The sequence below is a fragment of the Vicugna pacos genome, chromosome 13 (genome assembly GCF_048564905.1).
Source record: "Vicugna pacos chromosome 13, VicPac4, whole genome shotgun sequence".
Taxonomy (NCBI): Eukaryota; Metazoa; Chordata; class Mammalia; order Artiodactyla; family Camelidae; genus Vicugna; species Vicugna pacos.
Window position 1 is genome coordinate 28,353,058 of NC_132999.1, and position 27,119 is coordinate 28,380,176.

Consider the following 27,119-nt stretch of genomic DNA (forward strand, 5'->3'; position numbering starts at 1 on the left):
GCTGACGACCTGAGGGCGGAGGGCTTGGAGCCCGGAGAGGTGGGGACTGCGCGTGCGTGCTCTCTCGAGGGCGGGTCTCGTGGGTCTCACAGGCCCTAGAATTTGAGCTGAGCTGGGGGAGGGTAGGCAGACCACGCTCAGATGCTTGCCTAGGGAAAGGCCCTTGGGCGGGGCTACGGTGCTCAGCCCGCGAAGTAAAGAAGGATACGGGGCGTGGTCTGGGGTGGGCCTACGGCAGGGGTGGATCGTAGAGCTGGAAGAGGAGGTTTGCGCGCCCGGGAACTCAGAGGAGGCCTGGACGGAGCGGAGCGGGGCGGGGCTGGGGACCCAGGCCGTGGCACAGAACCGGGCGGGACAGGGCGGAGCCTGCGGGCGGGGTGGAGCGAAGAGCCGGGAGTAGAAGGCTCCGGGAACTCCTCCAAGGCCTGCGGAGAGGGAAGGGGGCGGGGTTGGGGCGCGAGTCTGTAGGGAAATCCCGAGGCCCGACTGTCCTCGCCGTTGGAGCTAACTGGAGGCCTAGGCGAGCGAGGCGGCCCGGCGGGCTCGGCCCGCACCGGGGGAGGTGGGATCCTGGCCGAGCGAGGCCTACTGAGGGCGATGCTGGTGGAGGAGGGAGCGAGCGAGCGTGGCGGGGATTGTGAGGAGACCCGCGGCGCGGAGGCGGACGGTGGGAGGGCGCTTTGGGGCGGCTCGTGAGGGGAGGCTCGTGAGGGGAGGCTCGTGAGGTGGGTGGGGTGGGGGGGGTGTGATGCAGGTCTGTTATTTCCCCGGAGTCCTAGAGACACTAGTGACATCTCACGAACTTTTTGGAGGCCTGAAATAATGTTTTGACCCCAAAAAGACAAAATCAATTGCAAATCGAAATTAATAAATCTATCAAAATGTAACAAATCAGCTGGAACGTAACCCGTATATTTAAGAATTACATTTGACGTTGATTCATTTAATATAGTTTGCGTAATTTGGGGCGGGGAGTCCAAAAGTATGAGTATTTAGGGCCCTTGGAGGTCTGGAAATGGCCTTGAACTGAGGAGAGGGGTTTGGGATGGAGGTGAAAAGGTGGTATCAGGGCTGGTTGCCTTTCAAGTAATATCAAGCTATAGCACCTAGCCCTGGGGAGACAGGATGGACGTGTTCTAATTTACACAAAAGTACCAAGTGGATGATGATGTGGGAAGGGGTTTGAGGAGTCTAGTTGTAGGAGTACCAGAGGCAGGGGGCTAGTCAGGGAGAAAGGGAACTGAAGATTTGGCGCAGAGGGGTTTTCGGAAAGAAGGGACATATGAACTGGAGGTGAAAGGGTGGGTAACTGGCACTGGGTTTAGAGGACAGGATAAGGCATCAGGGAAGTCCAGGGTCAGGGACCTTAAAAATTGCAAAGGATGGCACCTTAGAGTGCAGCAGCTTTGATGAACTGAGGCCCCAAGTGAACACACGTGAATTAAGTAAGGTGTCCCAGGATGGGGAATAGGCTACATCCCAAATCTGCGTTTTGGAGTTGCAGAAACAACGTAACTGCTGAGTTGTTTTTTGGGTTTCTTTTGGATTGGTTTGCATCTTTTTCATTAACCACAACAAAGGAACCTCAAAGTGAATCCTAGTTCTTACTTGTTATGTAGATAATTCCACCCACTACAGGAAAAAGGAAGGATATTGGTGGCTTTAGGAGGTATAAAATGAATTTTGTATTAAAGTACATGTTTGCTTCCTTCAGACAACTTAGGTGATAAGAATGTGAGGTAAGAAAAGAACTGACTAGCTGGAGAATACATTCTCTTCCTTATTCATCTACTACACATCAATGCTAGATATATTTCCCTAAAATACAACACTTTTAAAAAAAAAAGAAGTTCTCTGCTTAAGTCTCCAACCTTCATATTTCCACTCCCAAATAGATTACCACAGGATTTTTCCATCTCTGCACCATACACATTTTTTGGTCAGATAATTATTTGTTGTGGCAGACTGTCCTATGCATTGTGGGATGTTTAGCAGCATCATGAAATGCCCACAAGATGCCAAAAGCATCACCTCCCCACCCCAAGTGTGACAGCCAAACTGTCTCCAGACATTGACAAATGTCCCTTGGTGGGGAAAGGGCTAAATTAGCCCCATTCCAATGGAGAACCGCTGGACTACAGGCTAAAGCCTACCGTCTTTGCCTGACTTTCAGGTTTCTTCATTATCTGTTCTCAATCTACCTTTCCTAGAATTTGATTCAGTCTAAAAGAACCCCAGTTCAAGAATTCTTTCTTTAGTTTTCTCCAAAGGTATCCACCTAGTCTTCTTGGACACTTTCAAGGATGGAAAAGGTTAAAAAATCTTTACTTTGCTAGAAAGTTCTTATATCTGTGATGTCTTCCTGCTTAAAATTCATATTTTTTGAGTCCAGTTCTCCCTCTTGGAGTTGTAAAAGAAAAGTTCTAAGCCTTTTTCCATTTGTGAAGACTTGCAATATTAAAACCTTTAGTCACATTTCTCTCACTGAATTACCTCTTTTTGAAACAATATTCTCTCAACTTCCTCCACATAACATGACTTACAGACCATCATGAACTTTTTGCTCTCCTCTGAACAATATTAACCCTGATCATGTTCTACTTAAAATATAGTACCTAGAACGGAATACAGTATTCTAGATGTGGATCACATTGTTAGCACATAACATACTAAATTATTGGTTTTATGCTTGTCCATCTTCCTTGACTCAGCTTTAAGGCAAAAACCAAGTCTTAGTCAACCTCTTTGTCTTAGGTTTACATATTCAAAGACTACTACATGGTTTCTTTGCCTTACTAGCATAGTGCCTTAGTTGGTTTTCAAAAATTTTGATAGAATATAGTACCTTCTTAATTCTATTAATATAAAATAACATTCTTTTACCTTTGGGGGCAGATACTGTACATTCTTGCCTTACAGTGATTTTGCAGTCAACTAATCTATGTTTTACACATAGAAGGGTTGGCAAACTTTTTCCAGATAATGAATATTTTAGGCTTTATGAGCCTTATAGTCTGCCACAGCTATTCAACTCTGTCACTATAGCACATGTACAATATATGAATGAGCGTAGCCATTTCCAGTAAAACTATTCACAGACGCTCAGCTATGAATTTGATATTTCATATAATTTTCATGTGCCACAAGATATTATTTTGATTTTGAAAAATATTTAAAATGTAAAAACTGTTCTTAGCTTATGGGCCATACAAAGATAGGTGGCAGTCTACATTTGGCTCATTGGCAGGATTTTGCCAGTCCCTGATCTAGACCATTGCTTGTGTGATTGATTTAAGTCTGAGTATCGGCCTTGACTGTTATCCTTATTAAATATCTTATTCATTGCAACCTGTTTTTCTAGCTTGTTCAGATCTTTTTGTGTGCTCTAGCATATTTTCTGTCATGTAGCATTGTTAGCTGACATCCCAGCTTTGTGTCGTCTGCTAAATTGATAAACATACTTTTTCCATCCTTAATAAAAATGTTGAATGGAATAAGGATAGAGGTCTTCCACAGTCCTTTTTGTCCCATTAATCATAATTCTTTGAATATAGTCATTCTAAGAATTATAAATGGCTACCTAAAGTGCTGCCTATCACCTTTCCCACATTTCTTCATCTAGTCCACAGGGTATCTTGAGATGCTTTGTCTCAAGTTTTGTTGACATGTCCCTAATAGGTAGTAACTCTATCAAGCAAACAAAAAGAAATGTGTAGGTTAGGTATAACTTGTAAACTAATGTTACTGTTGCTTTCCAGTTTTACTACTTTCTTGTTTAGATTTTCAAGGCTATACTTTTAATAATAATGAAATTTAGTAATTTTATAATTTTGTTGATAAATAACATCCAAGTACATCAATCTGTATTTCTAGGAATTCACCATATTTCTTCTCTTCAAACTAAAGGTTAACAATGTTGATATAACACTAGTTCTCTGGTATCAATAGTGTTAAAAGCTATGGTAAGATTGGTGAGAAAAAAGGCAAAATAAAAACATAATAGAATATATGCCTTTTTTCTTGATCATGGCTTTTAACACTATCAATACTAGATTTTAAAGTTATAATAGAACATGAACTTCATGCCAATAAATATAAAAACTTAGAAAAGTAGATAACTTTCTCAAAATATGAATTTCAAAATTAACTCAAGGTGTAGAAAGCCTAAAGAGAACTATTAGACTTGAAATAGTCAAAAACCTACACTACAAATCTACAAACACTTTACTAGGCTTATAGAATCAAATAACCCCTATCTTATACGAATAGAAAATTAGGGGAAACTCTCCAACTTCTTTATGTTGAGAGTACAGTCTAAATTCCAAAACCAGTCATGGACTAAATAACAAAGAAAACTTACAGGCCAATCTCACTTAGAAATATATTTGCAAAATTTCTAAAAATACTAGCAAATTGAATCCAGCTAAGGATAAAAACACTAAAACAATTCGGCCGTTTTGACAGAGTTTGTACTACAAACTAGGGATGCTGTAACATTAGAAAATCTTGATTTAATTTAACGTTAACAACCTGTAGAAAAATCTGTATAATCACCGTAATAAATTTTAGAAGAGCATTTGATAAAATTCAGTGCTCATTCATACTTAAAAGAGAAAACCCCCAACAATCTAAAGTGAAGGGTAACACCATGGACAGTGGCTAACAAAATCTTCAATGAGCATCACATTTAATGGTGAAATGTTGGAAATATTCCTTGTGTGATGAAGAATAAAATTTTTTAATAACGTTAGTTTTTTAAAGATCCCATTTACAGTAGCAATGGAAACCATAGGGATCTAAGAGTGAATATGATAAAAGAGGTGAAGATGTATTTGTAGGAAACTGTAAAACTTAAGAAGTGTTAAATTAATGAAGAGATATGCCAGATCATGAATTGGGGAACTCATTGTCATAAACATGTCAGTTCTCTCCAAATTAATCTATAACGGAATTGAATTATAATCAACATCTCAAAAAATGTTTTATTATAATTTAACAAAACTGTTTGTAATAATCAAGGTATGAAGCATAGAAACAAAATTTGAAAGTTAAGCAGGAGAATTTACCTTCCAGATACTAAGATTTATTCTATCTTATCTAGCCTTCTACTTTCATATTTAGAGTGTCTCTTGAAAGTATCTAGTTTTGTTTTGTTTTTTGAAGTTTAGTCTGATAGTGTAGTGTTTAGTTTACTAATATTTAATGGAATAATCTTTGTGTTTGTACTTAAATCTATCTTCTTGCTGTTCATTTTGTTTGTTCTGTCTTCTTTTTTTCTTTTCTACCTTCTTTCAGATTAATCAAGTATTTTTATGGTATTCTAATTTTTCTTCTCTGTCAGCCTTTTTCCTGTAACTCTTTATGTTTTTTAGTGGCTGCTGCTTTAGTCAGTAGTCTTTTACAGAAATTTTAAGAATATTCTCTTACGTTAGCAATGTATTTACCATTTCCAGTGGTCTTCATTCATTCCCATAGATCCAGGATTCAACTTGGAGTCATATCCCTTCAGCCTGAAGTACTTGCCTTTAATATTTTTGTACTGTGGGTCTTACTGGTAACAAATACTTTCAGTTTTTGTTTGCTTGAAAATGTCTTTATTTTGCCTTCATTTTTAAAGGATATTTTTGCTGGATATAGAATTCTGTATTTTTTCTTTCAGCACAAAAACATCATTCCATTGTCTTTTAGCTTCCATTGTTAATTACGAGAATTCAGTTTTGATTCTCCTTGTTGTTTTCCTACGTATAAGGTGGTTTTTGCTAGACTGATTTTAATTTTCACTCTTTTCTTTAATTTTCAGCAGTTGACTAAGATGTGCCTAGGTGGGATCTTCTTTGTATTTATCCAGCTATGGTTCACTAAAGTTCTTGGATCTGTGGGTTTATGTCTCTCATAGATTTTGGAAGATTTTTAGCTACAATTTACTAAAATTTTTCTTCTACACTGTTCTCTTTCTCCTCTCCTTCTGGGATTCTAATTACATGTATTTCAGACTAGTTTGATATTGTTTCACAGGTATCTGATGCTCTGTTCTTTTATTTTCATTATCATCTGTTTTCATCTATTTCATTCTGGACCATTTCTGTTGGCCTGTCTTTAAGGTCACTGAGCTTTTCTTGTGTTGTGTCCAATCTAATGTTAACCCATCTAATGAATTCTTTATTTCAGATATGATATTTTTCAGTTCTAGGATTTCCATTGTGTTATATTTTATAGTTTCCACTTCTCTGCTAAAATTCCCTTTCTGTTCACCAATTTTGTGCATCTTTGCGCTAAATTCTCTAATCAATTTATAATTCCAGCACCTTGGTCATCTATAGATCTGCTTCAAATGACTTTTTTTTTTAGTATTTAATTTTTTTTAAGTTTTATTTTTAAAATTTTTATTGAAATATAGTTGATTTACAATATTATATTAACTTCAGGTGTACAGCATAGTGATTTGGTGTTTTTATAGATTATACTCCACTAAAAGTTATTAAAATATAATGGCTATAATTCCCTGTGCTACTCACATGACTTTGTGTGTTGCCCATTGTGTTTAAAAGAACAATAGATGCTGAAGTAAGTAGATAATGTTTTTTCCTAGAGAAAACACACCATTTTCTTTGTCTGGTAGCTAGGCTAAGGAGAAAAATCACTTCAGTCCATCTAGGGATTGTGTTGAGTTGTAGTTTTATTTAAATAGTTTCAGTTTATCTCTGATTTCACATATTTAAGAGTAAAATCAGTTCCTTCCTTCATCAGGGCTTTGGGATCTAAGTGCCTGAGACCATAGAAATCTTTCCTTGCTTTTTAGCTCACATCCAGTTTCCTGTGAAGCTCCACTTAAGGGTTGATTTCATTGATCTTATTAGGAGTTGAGCTTGGTTGGGGCTGGATTACTTAGTTGTGCTTCAACTCTGCCACACACAACGACATGGATAAATCTCAAACACGTAATGATCAGTGAAAGAAGCCAGATGCAAATGAATGGAAACTATATGATCCCATGTATATAAAGTTCAGGTGAAAAGAATCTGTAGCATTAGAAATAAGGACCATGCTACCTGTGGGAAGGAGGGGAGGGTGGTGACTAGGAGGGGCCATAAAAAAGGCTTCTCAAATGCTGGTGATAGTCTGTTTCTTTACCTGGGTGGTGGTTACCTGAATGTTTACCTTGTGAATACTTATTGCATTGTATACTTATGATGTGTGTTCTTTTCTGTATATATGTTACAGTTCAAAACCAAAAAAGGAAGTGTGTGTGGTGGGGAAGAAGCTCTCGCACAAAAAAATAAAGTTAAAAAGAAAAATCAAGTCATAGAATAGAAGAGATTTGCAATGCATATAACAAAGGATTTGTATCCAGAATATTTTGCTTAAAAATTTTTTACAAATCAAAAAGAAAAGGACATAAGGGGGAAAATGCACCCAATAGAAAATGAGTGAAGAATAAGAAAAAGCAAATAACTGAAGAGGCCTGAATGACCTTTTATAAACATGAAAAGGTATTCAGTCTCACTAGTAATCATGGAAATACAAATTAAAACCTTACTGAAATACCATTTCACACCAACGCAGTTGACTAAAGCCAGAATGTCTAACAATACCAAGTTGGTGACAATATGAGGAAGCATTAATTCTCATACACTGCCAATGGTAATGTAAATTATTTTAATTTAGAGATCAAGTTGATCAATTATTGACTTGGAGATATACTGATTGTAGCTCTGATTGTAGCTCTCTGCAGTTTTACTTCCACAAGGAAAGATACTATTTATTATAAAGACTTTCTCCCAATGTGCACATACACAAAGATATGCATTGCAAATTTGTTTGTAATAGCAAAAAATTGGAAATAGACCTAAATATCCATCATCAGAGAAATGGGAAATACCTTACAGCAGTTTAAATGAATAAAGTAGATTTACATGTATCAATATAATAATCTTGAAAATATAATACTGAATGAAAAAAGCAAGTAGCAAGGGATATATATATTATGAAAACATCTAAGTTTTAAAAGAACAGTACATATTGATACACATATGGTAAAAGTATAAAAATGTAGTCAGTAAGGATATGGATCAGTTTCAGAATAGCTGTTACCACTGGGCAAGGAAGGGAATGGAGTTAGTCAGTGAGGGGCTACTAATTTCTTTTTTTTTTTTTTTACTTCATTCACTTTATTTTTTGCATATAAAACTATGTGGTGGCCACAGCTGGAGCCTGGGTCCTCTGCACAGAAACTCTGGTGTGGGTCTTTACAAGATGGTCAGTGAATTCCTGATATGGAGACTTGGTGAACACAGTCTCCTTCCAAAGATCAGGGGTGAGATAGCTGTAGGTCTTGGAGATGGCATCAAAGGTGGCCTTAGCAAAGTTGCCCAGCGTGGCAGTGCAGCCCCTGGCAGAAGTGTAGCAGTCATCAATACCAGCCATCATCAGCAGCTTCTTGGACACCGGGGCTGAAACAATGCCAGTACCCCTGGGTGCAGGGATGAGGCGCACCAGCACAGAACCACAGCGGCCAGTCACCTTGCAAGGAACAGTGTGGGGCTTGCAGATCTTGTTCCCCCAATAGCCTCGCTGCACAGGGACAATGGAGAGCTTGGCCAGGATGATGGCCCCCCGGATGGCTGTGGCTACCTCCTTGGAGCACTTAACACCCAAACCGACATGTCCATTGTAATCCCCAATGGCGACAAATGCCTTGAACCGGGTCCGCTGGCCAGCACGGGTCTGCTTTTGCACAGGCATAATCTTCAAAACCTCGTCCTTCAGGGACGCCCCCAAGAAAAAGTCAATGATCTCAGATTCCTTGATGGGCAGGGAGAAGAGATATATCTCCTCCAGAGACTTGATCTTCATGTCCTTCACCAAGCGGCCCAGCTTGGTGACAGGGAGCCACTCTTTGTCCTCCGCCTTGCCTCCGCGAGCTCCGCGGCCGCGGCCGCGGCCTCGGCCCCGACCGCGACCCCGGCCCCGGACGCCGCTGCCGAAGCCTCCGCGAAAGCCACCGCGGCCTCCCATCCCAGGGCCCCCGGGGCCCCCGGGGCCTCCGGGGCCTCCGGGCCCTCCCGCAGCACCGGCGTCATCCGCCGTTTGGTGTCGTCTCAGTAAAGAAGCTCTACTAATTTCTTAAAAAAAAAAGTTAGAGTAGGTATGGCAAAATGTTAAGATTTTTCAGATGTGGGAAGTGGGTACATGGTTGTTTAATATATGTAATATTTGCTGTACCTTGTTTGTTTATTTGAAATAGTTTTAGTTTTTTAAAAAGTTAGACTTGGGACAAGGTATGAAGTATGTTCAAAGGCTTTCTCCCTTTTCCAGGCATTCTTCATTTTTTAGTTCTTTGTTGACACAGCTTTCCTAGTCACTTTGCATTTGTATATTGGTTTGTGTCCTATCACCTGCAGATTAAATAGGAGGGTGAGTTCTGATATAATCTTCTCTATTCTTCCTTCTGGTTTACCCTCCAGGGGTCATAGTTGAGCTCAACAATGTCTTTTCAGGCCTTTCATGAAACTTAAAATATTACTCTACAACAGAAATGTCTAAGTTCGTGAAACAAGTGACTGATTTAGAATTTAAAAATAAATGAAAAGGCGTCTTTTCTCTTATTTCACATTTCTACTAAAAAAAAATGATGATGTCTTTTAAGATTTAAATAATATTGTTTGGTACTTCAATTGATAAGCATATGGTTAAACAGTTACAAAGCATCTGTTTTTATGCTCTGCAATTTTTAAAATTTGAGAAATAGAACATTATAAATCCCTTTTTAAGATTTACCCACTAATTCATGTCACTTTAGCTGACTTCTGTATAATTATTGAGGGTTTTTCATCTTGAAAGCAGAAAAGCTATGTCAATGAGAGTAGTCAGGGACTTGTTTCATGGAGTAGTGAAAATATTCATATCTTATGGATTATCCCTTGGAGAGGTCAGAAGCTTACTTATGTCAATAAACATGTCAGAGTCCCTCCCACTTGTTGAATAGCTTGGTTGTTAATTTGTGTGCTAGGCAACAGGCTTTCTCCCTCTTCCTTTTCTCAGATAAAGTTTAGAGAATAAAAAAGTTGCAGTTGTTGTCATTTTGTTTTGTTTTACTTGCAGGTTAAGTACTTAAAGATGGGAAAAGTTGATCTTTGTTTAAGCTCTGAAGGAACTGAAGTGATTTTAGCGACATCAAGTGATGAAAAACATCCACCTGAAAATATAATTGATGGGTAAGAGTTACTATTCTTTCTTCCTTAAAGTCTTAGTATTAGGTCAGTGAACCCCCTGAGTACTGAGAGTACATGTTTTACGTGTACAATAACTAGCAGGGTTAAACAGTTGAATAAATGGTGCACTAGATTACCTGACAATACCCACTTTAGTACCATCTCTGGAACTAATTCAGTTGTGTATATTTAGGTTTTTAATCCTTTTCTTGATAATTCTTAAACTAAAACAGCTTTTTAAAATGTGGTCTAACAAGGCAAAACTTCAAACAATGGTTACCTCATTTTATGGATGTACACATTTTAATATCTGGTTATGGTTTTATTCCAAGGTTTTCTTGGTAAATAGGAATCTAAACATTACAACTTCCTGTCTACTGCCTATTTTCCTTCTGGTCTAAGCAACATCTTTGCTGAACTGAATGCTTCACTTTCTTCTATCTACTTGCATCGTTTGGTCTTCAGCTTCTTGATATCATTCCAATTACCACTCTTCACTGTGTTAGAGCTTATTCTAAGTAGAGATAGATATCATTCTTAGACTTTTAAATTCCAAGAAAAAGTAGTTAATGGAACAACTCCTTTTTTAAAAAGTTGAAGTATAGTTGATTTACGATACTGTGTTTTAAGTTTCAGGTATGTAGTGATTCACAATTTTTAAAGCTTATACTCCATTCATAGTTATTATAAAATATTGGCTATATTCTGTCTGCTGTACAATATTCCTTGTGGCTTATTTATTTTATACATAGTAGTTTGTACCTTTTAGTTCCCTAGCCCTATCTTGGTCCTCCCTTCTTCCCTCCCCCAACTACTAACCACTGGTTTGTTCTCTTTATCTGTAAGTCTGTTTCTTTTTGTTATATTCACTAGTTTGTTTTATTTTTTAGATTCCACATGTAAATGATATGCAGTAATTGTCTTTCTCTGTTTGACTTATTTCACTAATTAAATGCCCTCCAAGTCCATCCAGGAAGAACTTTTTTTTTCTCCAATAGTCCTGGCTATTTTATTACTCTCTTGAGTTCTCTTTCTTGGTATTTGTACAGTGACCTGAGCTTGACTTACAGAATCATATAATTTTAGAGCTGGAAGGACTTTTGAGTTCATCTGATCTAAACCTTTCATTTAGACTTGTGGTAAGAGAGGTCTTAAGAGGTCAAGTACTAGTTTTAACTACCGAAGGCAGAGCCAGTTGTAAAATGGATCTTGTGGTTCTTTGTGTTCTATTGTGAAGTCCACGTATCTGGATAAAATTCTAGCAACTCGACCTGTTCCGTTAAGCCCAGCTGTTATCTCCTCTCTGACATCTGTTCCTTTTCCTTAGATAGAATTAGCTTATCTTTTTGTTGGGTTCCAGTAGAATTTAGTATATACCTCTATTACCTTCTAACTACCAGTTTAGGGTCTTTGTACTAAACTATAATAACTCAAGGTTTGAATAAAAAACTTAACATCTGTGCCTCTTAATCCTTCTTAGCTTTTTAGTTCCTGAAATTCAGGTAATAGATATTTATTCCACTCTGCCTTATAGTAGAGATATAAATGTGAGGACTTTTATGAGGATCACAGATCTATAGAGATTTGCCTTAAATTGTTTGCCAGAAATAGAGATCTTTCTGAAAATACTCCTTGTCTCTGACTGGAGATAGATCAAATTTGCAAGGCAAGATCAGTTTACCTCGCACACCTCTGGTGACCTTTGTTTCAAGGGAATATGTTTTTAGATCATTAAGATTGGCTGTTACATGTAACAGATAGTATTTTAGACTCTATCAGTCCATATTAATAAGTACATAATATTTTTTACATTAGACAAAAATCCTTAGTACAGAAAACTATATGGAATAAAAGTAGTTACTAACCTGATAACTGAACAGAGTACATCAGAGACTTTTAATTCATATGCATTTCCAACAAATACAATTAGACTGTATATAGTAGATATTAACATTTATTCTCTGTTCATAAGTTGGTTTGTCTAAATGGAAGTAACTATAGAATTATTTGGAGAAAATAGTGCTATAAATTTGCCCCAATGGACAGTGCTCCCAATTCTTTATTTCCTCAGAAATAGAATTTTTAAAAGTGATTATATTTTTACTTCCTCTTGACTCTTACTTTTGCCCTCTGGTATTTAACATGTCAATGAAAAAGGAAAAAAATTGTACGTAAGAAAAAAATTAGTTAAGAGAAAAAGGAAAGAGAGAGACTCGGTCCCTTTGGCACATTGTAGAAGAATGATAGATTTTCAGTTATAATTCCTGGGTAAGGGGACTATGTGTGTTACTTGGGCTAGGAATACATTTGTTATTCTTTGAGCCTTAGTTCCCGGTCTGAAAAATGGGGATAATACCACCTTCCCTGACTACCTCAGAGTTGTGGGGAAAAAATCGCATGACTTTTTTTATTATCACTTGAGATAATAGATGTTAAACAGTCAATAGCTATAAGGCCTTACTTAAAAGGAAATTACTATTTTGATGACTTCATTATACTTCATTATGGGGATTCAGTTATGTATTATTTTAAAATCCAAGTACATCTCTACATATCTTTGATGTTATTATATTGGTCATGTTCATTACAAGCACCCAATAAAAACATAGGGCAAGTAAAAATCATTTAATTTATTTAAATAAATAAAAATTTTAACTATATATAAATAAAACGAAGTTATGAAATATGAAGCATAGTATTAAAAAATCAAGAATTGTGAATTAGGAGACCTGGATTCTTGTTTTTTTCTTTTTTGTAACAGCTTTATTGGCATTTTATTCACATACCATACAGTTCACCCATTTGAGGTGTACAATTCAGTGGCTTCCAGCATATTCAGCATTTTGCAACCGTATTATACACGATCCATTTTAAAATATTTCACCACCCCAAAAAGAAACTTCAGACCCCTTCATAGTCACCCTCTATCCCCACTAGCCCTAGGCAACCACTAATCAACTTTCTGTCCCTATAGATTTGCTTATCCAGACATTTTATATCATTGGAATCATACATATGTGGTCTTCGGACTGGCTTCTTTCACTTACATGTTTTCAGGGCTCTTCATGTTGTAGCACATATCAGTACTTCATTCCTTTTTATTGACAAATAAAATTCCTTTGGGTGGATATAGCATATTTCGTTTCCTCAATTTCATTAAAGAATACTAACTTACAGATCTAAGAAACTGTTAAATACAAAGAGACTGTATCATAGACAAATCACTGAAAAACAAAGATAAAGAAAAAATTTTTTAAACAATTGGAGCAAAAAAATACGTTACATACAGGGGAACAATGGTACCAGTGACAGCCAACTTTGCATCACAAGCAGTGGAATCCAGGGGACAGTGGAACAATATGTTTAAAATGCTGGGGAAAAAGGAAGACAAAACAAAACCAAAAAAAAAAAAAACCCTATAAACACAGAATTCTGTATCTAGCTAAAATATCATTAAAAAATGAGGATATAAAAAAGAGACCTACATCACAGGAAATGCTAGAGAAAGTTCCGCAGGTTGAAATGATATAATACTAGATGGAAATTCAAGTGTTCAGGAAGAAAGTATGTACATTGGAAACATTTGGTATAAATATGAGTATCTTTTCTCTTCTTTTCATTTTTTTGGAAGACAGCTAACCACTTAATGAGGAAACAACATGTTGTATTGTGGGATTTATAATATATATGGGTTTAAAATATATTAAAACAATGACACAAAAGTAGAGTTCAATGTAAATTGACTGTCATGAGGTTCTATAACCTTGAGAGCAACCACTAAAAAAAGATGTACACTGAAAGAACTAATAAAGGAATTTAAGGAATTAAAATTTTTTTCTTATTTACTCAAAAGTGGATAGGAAAGGAGAAATGAGACAAGAAAAATATATGGGAGGGACAAACAGAAAATGAATAGGAGGACTTAAATCCAACTCTATAAATAATTATATTAAATGTCAGTTCTAAACACTTCAATTAATTGCCAGAGAGTGTCAAACTGGGTCAAAACGTTAGACCCAGATGTATGCTGTCTGCAGGAGGTGCACTTTAAACATAAAGTCATAAATAGGTTGAAAATAAAGCATGAAAAGAGATGCACCCTACGAACTGTAAGCATGAGTGAGTGAGTGGCTGTGTCTATATTCATATCAAGGTAAAATATAAGGAGTATTATCAGAGATAAAGGGGACATTTTATAATATTAGAATATCATTTCTTCAGGAAGAGATTACCCTTGTAATATTTCCCCCAAAAGTCTTCCTATTCCAGATGGCAACCAGGAAAATAAGTTTTGGAATGAGTCCTCTTTACATATAGCTTGTAACCAAGTATCCTTTTGAGAGAAGACCATCAAATGCAACATGTAATCCAGAACTGAATCCTGGACAAGAACTTGGTTGTCATTCTGCTATAAAGAACTCTAATGGGAGCACTGGTGATATTTAAATAAAGTCTATAGATTGTTTAGTTTAAAAAAAAAACCCAGGTATCCTTTTGAACTGTTCATATTTATTTGGGTTTCAGTTTCTCCAGGGGTGTATGTGTGTGTATAAAAAAGGAGCTATTGGCCACTAAAAAAAAGTTGTCTCTGTTCTGTTCACAGATTATATAAATCTACATAACCCTAACGAATCTAAAACAAAAAAACAAACAAAAAAACCCTGCTAGAACTAAGTAAATTTAACAAGGTCAATTAACAAAAATCAATTGTATTACTATATACTAGCAGGAAACATTTGGAAAATGAAAATTTTAAAATCCCATTTACAATAGCATTTAAAACACAAGATAGTTAAGAATAAATTTAATAAGACATGCCAGACCTTCACTCAAACCATAAAATGTTGCTGAGAGAAATTAAAGAACTAAATAAATGAAAAGATACACTGCATTCATGGTTGGAAAACTCAGTGGTGTTAAAATGACAATTTCTCCCTAAAATGACCAGTACAATGATTCAGTATAATCTCAATAGAATTTTAGAACATGTTGGTTCTGAAAATTATATGGAAATACCAAGACCTACTCTGGTCAAACTAATCTTAAAAAAAAAAAAAGTTGGAACACTTACATTATCTGATTTCAAGATTTAAAATAAATATACAGTAATCAAAACAGCATGGCATTTTTGTCAAGATAAATCAATCAATGGAACAGTAGAGAGCCCAGAAATAGAACCACACATATAAAGTCAGTTAATTTTCTATAAAAGGCTAAGGATACAGAAACAGATCAATGGAATAAACTGGAGCGAGCAGAAAAACATACACCCATATATAGTGCATTACTTTTAGAAAAAGATACAAAGGTAATTCAATAGGAAAGGAAAGTCTGTCTAACATACGGTGCTGAAATGACTGAATAAACAAGTGGGAAAAAAATGAATCTCAACCTCTACCTCATACTAACCACAAAAATTAATTCAAAATGGATCAATTCAATTTAGAGCTAAAATATTTAAGCTTCTAAAAGAAAACATAAGAAAGTGCTTTCATGACAACAAGAAAAACAAAGATTTCTTAATGAGGACACAGATATCACTAAGCATAAAAGAAAAGAGTAATAAAACTGTACTTTGCCAAAAATAAACCTAATACTCATTGAAAGACACAATTAAGAAAATGAAAAGGCAAACTGCACACTGGGAGAAAATATAATACAAAAGTCTGACAAAGAACTCCTACAAATATATAGTAAAAATACAAAGAGCTTTTTTTAAAAATGAGAAAAATACTTAACAGACATTTTCCAAAAGAAAATATATGAATGGCCAAAAAGCACATGAAGAAAGGGCTTAGCATCATTTGTCATCAAGGAAATGCAAATTAATACCATAGTCGGACACTATTTCATATCCACTAGAATGGGCGAAAATTAAAAAGCCTGGTAACAGCAAATGCTGGCATGGGTGTGGAACAACTAGAACTCTCACATGTCTGTTAGGAAGGGAAAATGGCACAACCACTTTGGAAATCTGACATTTTCTTATAAAACTAAACATACTTCTCTACCTTATGACTCAGCAGTTCCACTCCTAGTAATTATCCAAGAGAAATTAAAACACCCACAAAACACATGTACAAGAATGTTTATAGAAGCTTTATTCATAATAGTAAAAAATTAGAAGCAATCCAAATATTCAACAAAAATATCAAACAAAAAAATGAATAAACAAATTATAGCATAGTCTATCATGTTAGAAATCAGAGCAGTGGTTTCCTAAAGGAGGTAAGGATTGTCTGGAAGGAAAGAAGGGACGTTTGTAGAGTGATGGAAATGTTCTTTATCTTGATTAGGGTATTGATTACCTGAGATACTGGTTACATAAGCATATACATTTATCAAAACTCATTGAATTGCACACCTAGGAGAAATTTCACTATAGGTAAATTTTACCTCCAAAAGAGAAAAATCTTATATAATTAAAACAGAAATGATTGTCTCTCTAGTCAATACTATATATGTACATATATATATAATTTTATATAGTATATGACTAACATTGAGTGCGTATTTTTATTTTTTCCAACAAACGTCTTATTCAAAACATACTATGAGTCAGCCATTGTGATAGTTCCTGGGGATAATAAGGGTAAGAGAAAGTAACTGGACAAAGAGTGTGTAGCGGGAACCATAAAAACACAAGAGAAAAGTGCCAATGTAAAAATGGATGCTGTGTGTGAGATGAGTCTAAAGGAGGGAGAAAGTGATTCTAATTTGTTGGGTTGGAGAGAGAGGACCAAAAAGTGAATAAACTTTTGCAAGGGAAGAAGGGCTGCTTTGGTCAAGAGAACCTCATAAAGTAAAACACAGAGGCATGAGCCAGCATGACGTGTTTGCAGAATTTTAATCGGTCCAGTGTGACTGCAGTAATGAGAGATGATATCATGATGGGACCAGATTGTAGACGGTCATATATGCCATACTAAGGAGTTTAGATTTATAGGCAATAAGGGGTCACTGCAGACTTATAGAGAAGAGTGACATAAGTTCTATGTTTAAAAAAATTTATCTGGTTAGTAGTAAAGAATTATTTAAGTTGGGGAGAGATTAGAGGCAGAATGAACAGTTAGGATGGGGTTGCAAGACTCTAGTGGTCTTTTTTTTTTTTTAATTTGTTCACTAGAATTTTGTGAGTAAACATTTGAAAACAGATGGTTATTCTTTTCTCTTTTTCTTTAAAATTAACAATAGAAATCCAGAAACATTTTGGACCACCACAGGAATGTTTCCCCAAGAATTCATTATTTGTTTTCACAAACACGTAAGGATTGAAAGGCTTGTAATCCAGAGTTACTTTGGTAAGCAAATCATGTATTAATTTTCAACATCTTTTAGTTTTTCCAGAGGCAGAGGGCACATATGTAAACTTTTGGCAAAACACTAATTTTTTTTACAGCATGGAATCCAGTTTTATTGCTGGGGGTGATGGGTGGGGAGTATGGGTTAACTGCCTTGAGCACAATTAACCTCTCTGAAACTGCACATTTGAAACCCTTCCAAAGCACATAATAATTTCCATGCAATTTACTATGTAAATGCTTTTGGCAAAAGACCCTGTTATGAACATAAGAAGCCAGCTTGCCAGAACACTAGGTTCCTTGATGTCTTTATTCCAGATTCTTTTGGCTAGGGGTTCTCTGTCAAAATCTTTCTGGAAATCTGACAACCCTGATTATTTACATTAGATAATTTTGATTCTTTTATTAATAATGGTATTTTTTTGAGGGATTTAGGAGAAGTATCTCCCACTAGAACATTATCCTAATCTTGTCTTATGTTTATTTAAGGATAAATTGTGTCAGACAAAATCAAAGCAGGAAACAGGATACATCCCACATGGCTCAAATGAAGAGACTTTATTGATGGGACTATTTATGGCCTGGGTTAAGGGAACAAACTAGGGATGGTGAGACACCAAGAAACTGGCTACAGCAGTAAGCCATTACCTCCCCTGGGCCAAGGGAAGGAAATAGTACTACTGGAGCCCGGCGAGAGCTGGAGCCTGTGGATAAGGGCCTGCCCAACAGGGGCTGTAATCATGAAGGCACATAACTACTGTCAAAGACATGATACTGAAGAGGGAAGGGAGTGGAGAAAATACAACCTGATCTCACTTCCCCACAGCCCTTCACTTTCCTCCCAGTACCTCCAATTGGCCAAATCTGACGAGTAGCCAGTGGGCAAGTGAGTCTAGACGATGCTGTCCCCAGGGGCCCTCCCCTCAAGGCACAGAACAGGGAAGGGGAAGAATGGATTTGGGGTGAGGGGAGCTGGGTTAGGGGTAAAGGAGAAAAACCAGTGCAGAAGGAAGATGACTGCATTCTCTCTTCTGTCATTAATTGTAAAGGGTCTGGAGTCAGACCTGAAGTTTGAATTCCAGTTCTGGCACTTACTAGCTGTATATCATTGAACACTTCACCTGACTTTCTAAGTTGCCTGGTTTCTTTAAGCCTTCTCCTCATCAGTAAAGTAAGATTGAAGTCAAGAGTGAATGAATGAATATGTCTGACTCATAGTAGTTTCTCCATAAAGTTTTATGACCAAGACCAATATTATTCTTATTCTTATTCTTATTCTTATTCTTATTCTTATTCTTATTCTTATTCTTATTCTTATTCTTATTCTTATTCTTATTCTTATTCTTATTTACCCCCCAAAATCCAGATGATACCAAATTCAGAAAGTTTCTATTAGCTTTGTGTTATATGCTTGCAAACATTTGTGAGAGTACAGTTACACAGACTGCATTTTACCATAGGAACTTAATGGAAAAACAGAGTAAGTGAGTGATTTTCAGAATGTGGTGTTCCTGATCCCAGTACTTTGTGCAGTCCCACCAATGCCTGACCCTCTCAGACAGAGGAAAAAGGGAATATAGGGACAGCAAAATAGAGTCAGGTAAATAATTAACACTTTATTTATTTTCTTTATTTACAATGTCAGTGCGGGCCTTGAAGATTGAAAAGAGCACTTCTAAAGAGCCAGTTGATTTTGAGCAGTGGGTTGAAAGAGGTATGTGCTTGTTTCACCAGCATTGTTCTGATCATGAGGGAGTAGAGAATTGTCCTTTATTCTGTATTTCCAGTCGGGCTGCATTTTGGTGAAAAAAGAGGACTTGAATGCTTCTTGTGACATATTAAGAGCCTAGAAAAACCCAGGCATAGTAGGCATAGTAGACAGAGAGTAAGTGAGACATGGAGTGGAAAACGGATGTAAGTGGAAGCCTGCATATTGAATGGTGGGAACTCTAGCCTTCTTCCTGTGTTCTGCTGTTTATTGTAGCCACTAGGAATAGAGCCCCAGCCAGGAGATTGGAGGATTCATCTTTGGAGAAACTGAGTGGTCCCAGAAGAAAGATCTGTGTATGCTGACAAAGGCTAGCTCATTTCCTGGTCTCCCTTTCAAAGTCCAGTAGTCAACAAGTCCAGCTCGTGCACAGTTTTCAGATGATCTTTTCATAAGAAACAAAGAGCCAGAAATCACCAGACATATGATGAAGGCTTTAAACCCTGAATATAATCAAGCCTTTAGCTCTAATTCTAATCTACAGAAAACAGAGGATAGAGAACAAATTAAATGAAACCACGAGGAGGCAATATGAGAAAATTTGGGACATTTTACAGGACAACTGACCTGTTCCGTTCAATAAGTCAATGGAATGGAAAAAACTCTGTGTGTGGGAGAGAAGGCAGTTCAAGACTAAGAGAGACTTAATTCTGATTTGAATAAACCAACTAGAAGAAGACATTTTGGGGTACAATGGGGAAATTTGAATACAGACTGAGTATTATATGATATTAAAGCATTTTTTAATATTAGTATAATAATGGTATTGTGGTTATGTAAGAAAATACTCTTATTTAGAGATGGATAATCAAATATTTAAAGATGAAATGTCGTGATGTCTTGGACTTGCTTTAAAATACTTTAGCAAAAAATTAGATAAATCAAGTATGGTGAAATGTTAATAATTGTAAATTCAAGATGATGGGTATGTATATATAGGCATTATATCCTGTCTTTTATGTATATTTGAGGTTTTCCAATTTTTTATAATTGAAAAAACTAAGCAAATGATATGAGGTTGTTTTAACTTCTGGTAGAGGAAGGGTTGCATAAGAAAGAAAATGTATCATAATTTATTACTTATTTCAGCAGTAAATAACATTTATATAGACAGTAATGTACCCATAAAGTATTGATTTCAAAATTGAGGCAATGGCAGGAGGGAAAATTTGCAGGAGGAGAAAGAAGAGGATATTGGTCCAAGAGGCCTAAATTTTCACATACCATAATATAAAGGCAGTAAAAAAAATCGATAAATCAAGAAAAAGAATGTAAAACATAATTCCAGGAAAAACAGATTAAACGATAGAAAACATTTACCTCTAGGGGGCAGGATTGGAGGAAAAAGGGGTTAAGCAGGGACTTAATATTTTTCATTACCTCAGGGAAAGGTTAGGAAACAGAAGGAAAGTCATACATAATTTTACTTCCTAGAGACTTCCTATTTTGTGCTACATGCCTTTTAAAATATGTATGCTATTTTGATACAAATAAAATTAATTTCTAAATAATGTCTGTTTATTATATCAGCTAACTATTTCATATTTCTGAAAGAATGTTTGTTATAATTAATTCATGATTGAATAAGTTAATCTGTCCTAAAAGTACGTAAGTAAAAGTTTTCTAAAGCTGGATGTCAGAAAAGATCAGTTCACAGGTGGCATACTTCAGCATCATAGTAAAAATTCATTGTGAGAAACTGAGCCATGAGTAACCATGAGAATGGTAAGATGGCTCCTTTCAGGCCTGCATTACTCAGTAGCTTGATCCTTGAAAAGGATTTTCACATTTTATCGATTCTTTGCTTTATATTCCTTTACTATAATTTACACTTACTTTTATTTATACTCACTAGAAATATTTTGTAGCTCATAAATACTTTACCTTTTATATCTTTCATATCAAATGTCTCTATTTTTATATTGAGTCATAACCCCAAAACACTGGTAAATCTGGTCTAATTATAGTTTACCAGGTATCATGTTTTGCTTAACATAAATTTCCATAGCTTTCCTCATGCGTTTTGAGTCCTAACTCCTTTCCATTAAATTTGTGTTTTAGATCTAGTACACACAGAGGGGCAGCTTCAAAATGAAGAAATTGTGGTAAGTAAATATACTTTGAAGAGATAAACATCATCTTTAGCTAGTACAATGTATTTAAATTTTAAACCTATCTCCATAGTCATATAGTTAGTAAATACCTTCATAATATTTTAGGTTCTGTATCTAATCAACCAAGAGAGAAAGTTATTCTCAGTAAGAGTATAATCTAATGTAGCATTCATCAACTAGGCTCTTATCTGTCATAAACAGAATGACGGCAAGGATAGAACAGAATTCACTTATTTGTTTTTGTTTTATGTTGTTCATTCATTTATTTTGAAGTATTGCTTTCCTTTCTTTCATTTGATTTTGTAGGCTTTTAAAATAGGAATTAAAAAAAGTCGAGATGCCAAAATTGGATGTTAATTTAAGCATGAAAGGACAAGGGAGATTCAGATAAGGGGAACTGGAGCATAGGATCAGCAACAAATAAGCCAAAGAGAGATGAGGTGAAAAGAGAACCAGCGTTTTCCGACAACATTCCATTGGGCTTTGCTTGTCAAGTGGAATGAATGCCTGTTGATGAGGAAGCTGCTGCCTCATCAGGAGTTTCTGTGTTCCTGCTAGTTTGTCAGGCCCCTGTTTTAGACAAACACACAAAAGTGAAACAACTGAATATGTATTTTTTTAGGTAGTAGTGCTTATTCAATTAAAGTTTCTCTAAATGAGGGTTAAAGGTACCTTGTCCATTAAGTTTCCTTCTTCACAACATACTGGCAGCTATGAAATCAGTGTTTTGAAAGATTCTGCAGGAGTTTTTGAATCCTATTAATTATCTTCTCCACCACCCAAATGTGCCTAATGACTGGGAAGGCTACTGGGGACCAGAAGAAGGAATTTTATCTTCCTGTTTTCTCCATCTTTACCAATAGGTTATGATTAGTAAGCCTCTGCTAAGTATTTTGTTTCAGAACTCACTGTGGATCAGGGAGGATTGCACCACTATAGAGCATTTGGAGAAAAGTAAGGGGGAATGGAAGGCTGGAAATCACCCATAGTTTTTGTACCCCGGCACAGCAGCTTTTACAGTACTTATTTTCTTCTAGTTATTGACCATATGCATCACATGTTATTATAGTATGTGTGAAATTTTTTGTATCTTTTAAAAATTTAATATTATATCACAAGCTTCATAAATTACGATTTTAAAATTAAATGTATACAGATAGGCAAATGTTAACTAATTTCCTTTTTTCTCCCTCTGTCATTATAGTTAATGCTACAGGGACATCTTATGCCTGTTCCTGCTACTATGATATTCACCTTTTAAATTATTTTCTAAAATTAAATTTCAAGGAATGGAATTACTGGGTCCATGGGTATAGACATATTTATAGTTCTATATATATATATATATATATATATATATATATATATATATGTCAAATTGCTTTTCAGAAAAATTATGTAAATATAAAAATATAGTAATGTTTCAAAGTAGTGTATTCTGAGGCATCATCCAACAAATGAAATCTCTTAGCATAAAAATACTTTAGAAAAGCATTTTTAAAAATTAATCAAGAGTTGTACAGCGTAATTTTTAGCTCCACCTGCTAGTCTTCATCAAACCAAGGCTGATATTTGGCTGATACACATCAGAATAACTGTACCATTATATGTGGCTGATTTCTCTTCTGAATATTGTATCTCATAAATCATTACAATTTAGAATATTATTCTTGCATCAAACCCTTCTGCTCACTGCTTGTTTAATGGTTAACTAGGATTGATAAAAGCATCTGTGTTGATCTTTCCCCTACAGGCACGTGATGGCCACGCCACTTACTTGAGATTCATTATTGTATCAGCCTTTGATCATTTTGCATCTGTGCATAGCGTTTCTGCAGAGGGAATAGCAATCTCAAATCTTTCTTAACAATTATAACAAAATCCTCTTGCACAATTTTAATAATATATTTATTGAAACATGAAGCTGTCGTTATTAAAGGGATTTGTAGCAATCTGTTTCAGTTTTTATTTATTTTCTCTGTAACATTTTGTAGGAATTTGGTTCATCAGTCAGTAGTGATGGCCAACATGTGGGCTATAAGAAAACTTTTACTTCAGCATTCAATTTAATCAAGGAAATGACTATACATGAAAACTCAGCTGATAATACCTTGTGTCCCCACAGCATCTAATATGGTGTCCTTCGGATGTCAGTGCATTAATTTTTTAATTGATTGATTGATTGATGCAAAGGGCTAAGTGAACAATATGGACAGTAAACAATGTACAAGTTCAAGAAAGAGAAAGTCTTTTATGAGAAGGTTTCATTGAGGTCATAGAACTTGAGCTTTAGCTTATTTTTTTCTTTTAATTTTATTTTGTCCTCATTTGCAGACCTTGGAGAAGAGTTAGGAAACACATAATCTTACTTCCCAGTGATAACTAATGTTGATATTATTTGATTTTCTTTATACTTTGGGGAGGTTAGGAACAGGATAGGACAGCTTGGAGGGAAATAAAACTTCTCTGAATGTATCTTATCATATAGCTTGAATTTGAATACATATATTTAGTCAAAAAGTTAAAAAATTAAGCAATTTCAAAATATTGAAAACAAACAGAAATGCGTAAACCTAACTTTATTACAAATTGATAAACACACAGGAAAAATAACATTAGAACATAGTATTTTATCTATGCAGTCTATATTCGTTTCTTAGGGCTGCTATAATAAAGTACCACAAACTTGGTGGCTTAAAACAATAGAAATTTATTCTCTCACAGTTCTGGAGGCTAGAAGTTGGAAGTCAAGGTATTGGCAGCGTTTGTTCCTGTTGGAGTTTCTGAGGGAGAATACGTTCCATGCCTTTCTCTTAGCTTCTGGCTTTGGTGGCATCTCGGCATTCCTTGACTTGTGGCACCATAGCTCCAATTTCTGCCTCCGTCATCGTATGGCATTCACTCTGTGTGTCTTCACATCATCTTCCCTCGATGCATATATTTGTTTCTGTGTGTCCTCTCCTCTTCTTAGGGACTCCAGTCATATTGAATTAAGGGCCCAACCTACTCCAGTATGACCTCATCTTAACTAATTACATCTGCAATGACCCTGTTTCCAAGTAAGGTCACATTCACAGGTATCAGGGGTTAAGACTTCAACATATCTTTTTAGAGATACAGTTCACCCCACAACGCAGCCTTAGTGAAATATATATGTGATTGTTAAATTTATGTGTCATATTGACTGGGTCACAGTGCCCAGATGTTTGCTCAAGCATTATTCTAGATGTTTCTTTGTAGGTATTTTTTGAATGAGATTAACATTTACCTTGGTGGACATTGAGTAAAGCAGATTGCCCTCCATAATGTGGACAGGCCTCATCCATCAGTTGATGACCTTAATAAAACAAAGACTGATATCTCCTGGGCAAGAAAGAATTCTGCCAGCAGATGGGCCTTCTGGCTTGTACTGCTACCTCAGCTCTTCCCTGGGTCTCTGACCAACTCTACAAATTTTGGACTTGTCAGCTTTCATAATCACATGATACTTTCTGATAACTTGCTTACCAATCTCAGCATTCTAGAGTGGCAAGAGAGGAATAGCCACAATGTGCAAAACACTTTGAGTCTTTGCTCACATTGTATTTGCTATCATCGTGCTTTTCCCAAATCATGTCATATGGCCAAACCCAGAGTCAGAACAAGAGGGGTCCACCTAGGGCATGGATACAAGGAGATGTGACTACAATGGGGGTGGAGGCAGAGAGTAGTGGCTATTACTGCTGGAATCTACTATAATTAAACACTGTATGCCTCCTAATGTGATGCAATATGAAGCACATAGACCAACCTATGAAGTGTTCTTGCAAAATTACTGAGCCTGAGTCAAATCAAGTTCTAGAGTTATCTTTCATTTTCAGGAAATTCAAGGGAGAGAGGAACAAGTAAAATGACACCACAAGGAAGCAAGTAGACTTGTAGCCATTAATGCAGCTCACAGAAATGCCCAGATCTCTGCCTTCCCTGCCCATGGTAAGATATAATTCCTGGCCTTCTTTGTTTGGGTAGGGCCATGTGATCAGTTTTGGCCAATGAGATGAAAGGTAGTTGACCTCTAGGCTGAGCATTTAATTGCTTACAAGAGACCCTTCAAAGCCCTTTTCTCTCTCCCCTGGTGACCAGCTGTGATGTTCTACATAGTTTAACTACTTCATCGTTCTACCTCTGGGAGTAAGACTGATGATAGCAGGTAGCAGAGCTCCCAGTCAGTCTGAGGTAGACATATAGAAGGAGAAATAAAGCTTCATTGTTTAAACCAATGAAATTTTGGAATTGCTTGTTACCCTAGCATAACCTGGCCTATCCTGACTGATATACAGAGAAATCTAGAATGTGGCTTATCCTACAGGACAAGTGGCCTGGTTTCTTCAACAATTCAGTGACATGAAAAATGTTAATCAGTTAAGGAAGTGGGTCCATTCCAGATTCAAGGAAATGTAAGATCCCCAATAAACACATGCCATGTGTGGATCTTATTTGGATGCTGATTTGAACAAACCAACTGAAAAAGACATTTTAAAGATAATTGGGGAAATCTACTTATGGACTGGGTATCATTGTTCATTTTGCTAGGTGTGAAATACTGGCATCAAGCTTATGTAAGAAAAGGCCTATATTTTTCAGAGATGTGTATGTATGTATGTAAGGTAAAAATGTAAAAAATGTAAGGTAAAAATGCGTATGTATGTATGTAAGGTAAAAATAACATGATATCTGGGATTTGCTTTAAAATACTTGAGCATATTTTTTAAAGGAAAAAAATGTGAGTTGAAGCAAATACAGTAGTAAGTTATTGGATCTGGGTTATGGATATATGGGGCTTCTTTGTACTAGTCTCTCTACTTTTATATATGCTTGAAATTCTTCATAATAGAAAATTTAAAATAAATAATGCTATGGAGGATATCTTTATGCGTAAATCTTTTCCTCCCTCTCATATGATTTTTTTTTAGAAGAGATTCCCAGCAGGAAATTAGTCAAAGTTAGGAACAGTTTTAAGTCTTTTGATACTTTCTGATAATTTGCTTATCGAGATTTGTTGCACAAATTTACTCTCGAGAAGGTAGGTTTTAGATCAATGGAGGAGAGTAGAAAAGGTCCTTCAAGGGTGACGTTGGTGCCGTCAAATACATGAGGGTGAGTGAATACTCTCATAAAACATATTTGAGGAGTGGTGAATACATAAGTCTGACTAGGGCAAAGGGTAAGACCAAAACCGTACATTACAGCCAGATCACAGAGAGCCTTTAATGCTTTCAATATTTTCCCATAACACTGGAGCCATTTAAGGTTTTTGAGAAGGAAAGTGACTTAGAGCAATTGTGTTCATGTTCAATAAAATGAAACGCTGAAGATTTTCTTTTTGCCAGCTTCCTAAACTGGAATGTCAATAATTCTTCTTGTAAGAAACACTGTGTTAAGGCTTACAGATTGCTGGAAGGGATCTCCGGAGGTTATCTGATTGTGATCTCTTTGGCACAAGCCTAGTAAATTATCTTTAAATCTTCTCTGTTTCTGTCTTCTGTGGATGCAGAGAACAAGTTCTCAGTGTAGTGCTTGTAATACCCCTTTATGATATTTGAAAACAGCATTCCTTAACCTTCATTTTTCAGGCTTTAAAAACTCATTTTCGCTTGATAAAACCATTCTCAGTTTCAAGCAATAGGTTTAATAACACGTGGCTTTATCTTTTGTTTTTCACTGCTGAAGCCCGTCATTTTTTAAA

The 27,119-nt window shown here is 36.1% G+C and overlaps 2 protein-coding genes across 13 annotated transcripts; one reads left to right on the forward strand and one right to left on the reverse strand.

Moving 5' to 3' along the window:
- Positions 1–26,338, forward strand: IFT25 (intraflagellar transport 25). Of its 12 annotated transcripts, none has more exons than XM_072974413.1 (7): positions 126–194; positions 9,316–9,414; positions 10,102–10,214; positions 17,406–17,512; positions 19,158–19,226; positions 21,342–21,385; positions 23,148–23,346. In XM_072974413.1, the coding sequence occupies exons 3-7, from the start codon at positions 10,117–10,119 to the stop codon at positions 23,259–23,261; spliced, it is 432 nt and encodes a 143-aa protein (XP_072830514.1). In that variant the 5' UTR covers positions 126–194; positions 9,316–9,414; positions 10,102–10,116; the 3' UTR covers positions 23,262–23,346. The 12 variants fall into 12 exon arrangements, 11 of the variants coding, with proteins under 11 accessions (XP_031540148.1, XP_072830514.1, XP_031540149.1 ...); XR_012079098.1 differs by lacking the exons at positions 126–194; positions 9,316–9,414; positions 23,148–23,346 and adding exons at positions 415–562; positions 25,255–25,366; positions 25,743–26,330; XM_015236174.3 differs by lacking the exon at positions 126–194 and adding an exon at positions 454–562.
- On the reverse strand, positions 8,158–9,094 carry LOC116277743 (small ribosomal subunit protein uS5). The gene has a single exon (XM_031672398.2). The coding sequence runs from the start codon at positions 9,013–9,015 to the stop codon at positions 8,188–8,190; it is 828 nt and encodes a 275-aa protein (XP_031528258.2). The 5' UTR covers positions 9,016–9,094; the 3' UTR covers positions 8,158–8,187.
- Positions 26,339–27,119: the final 781 nt, after the last annotated feature.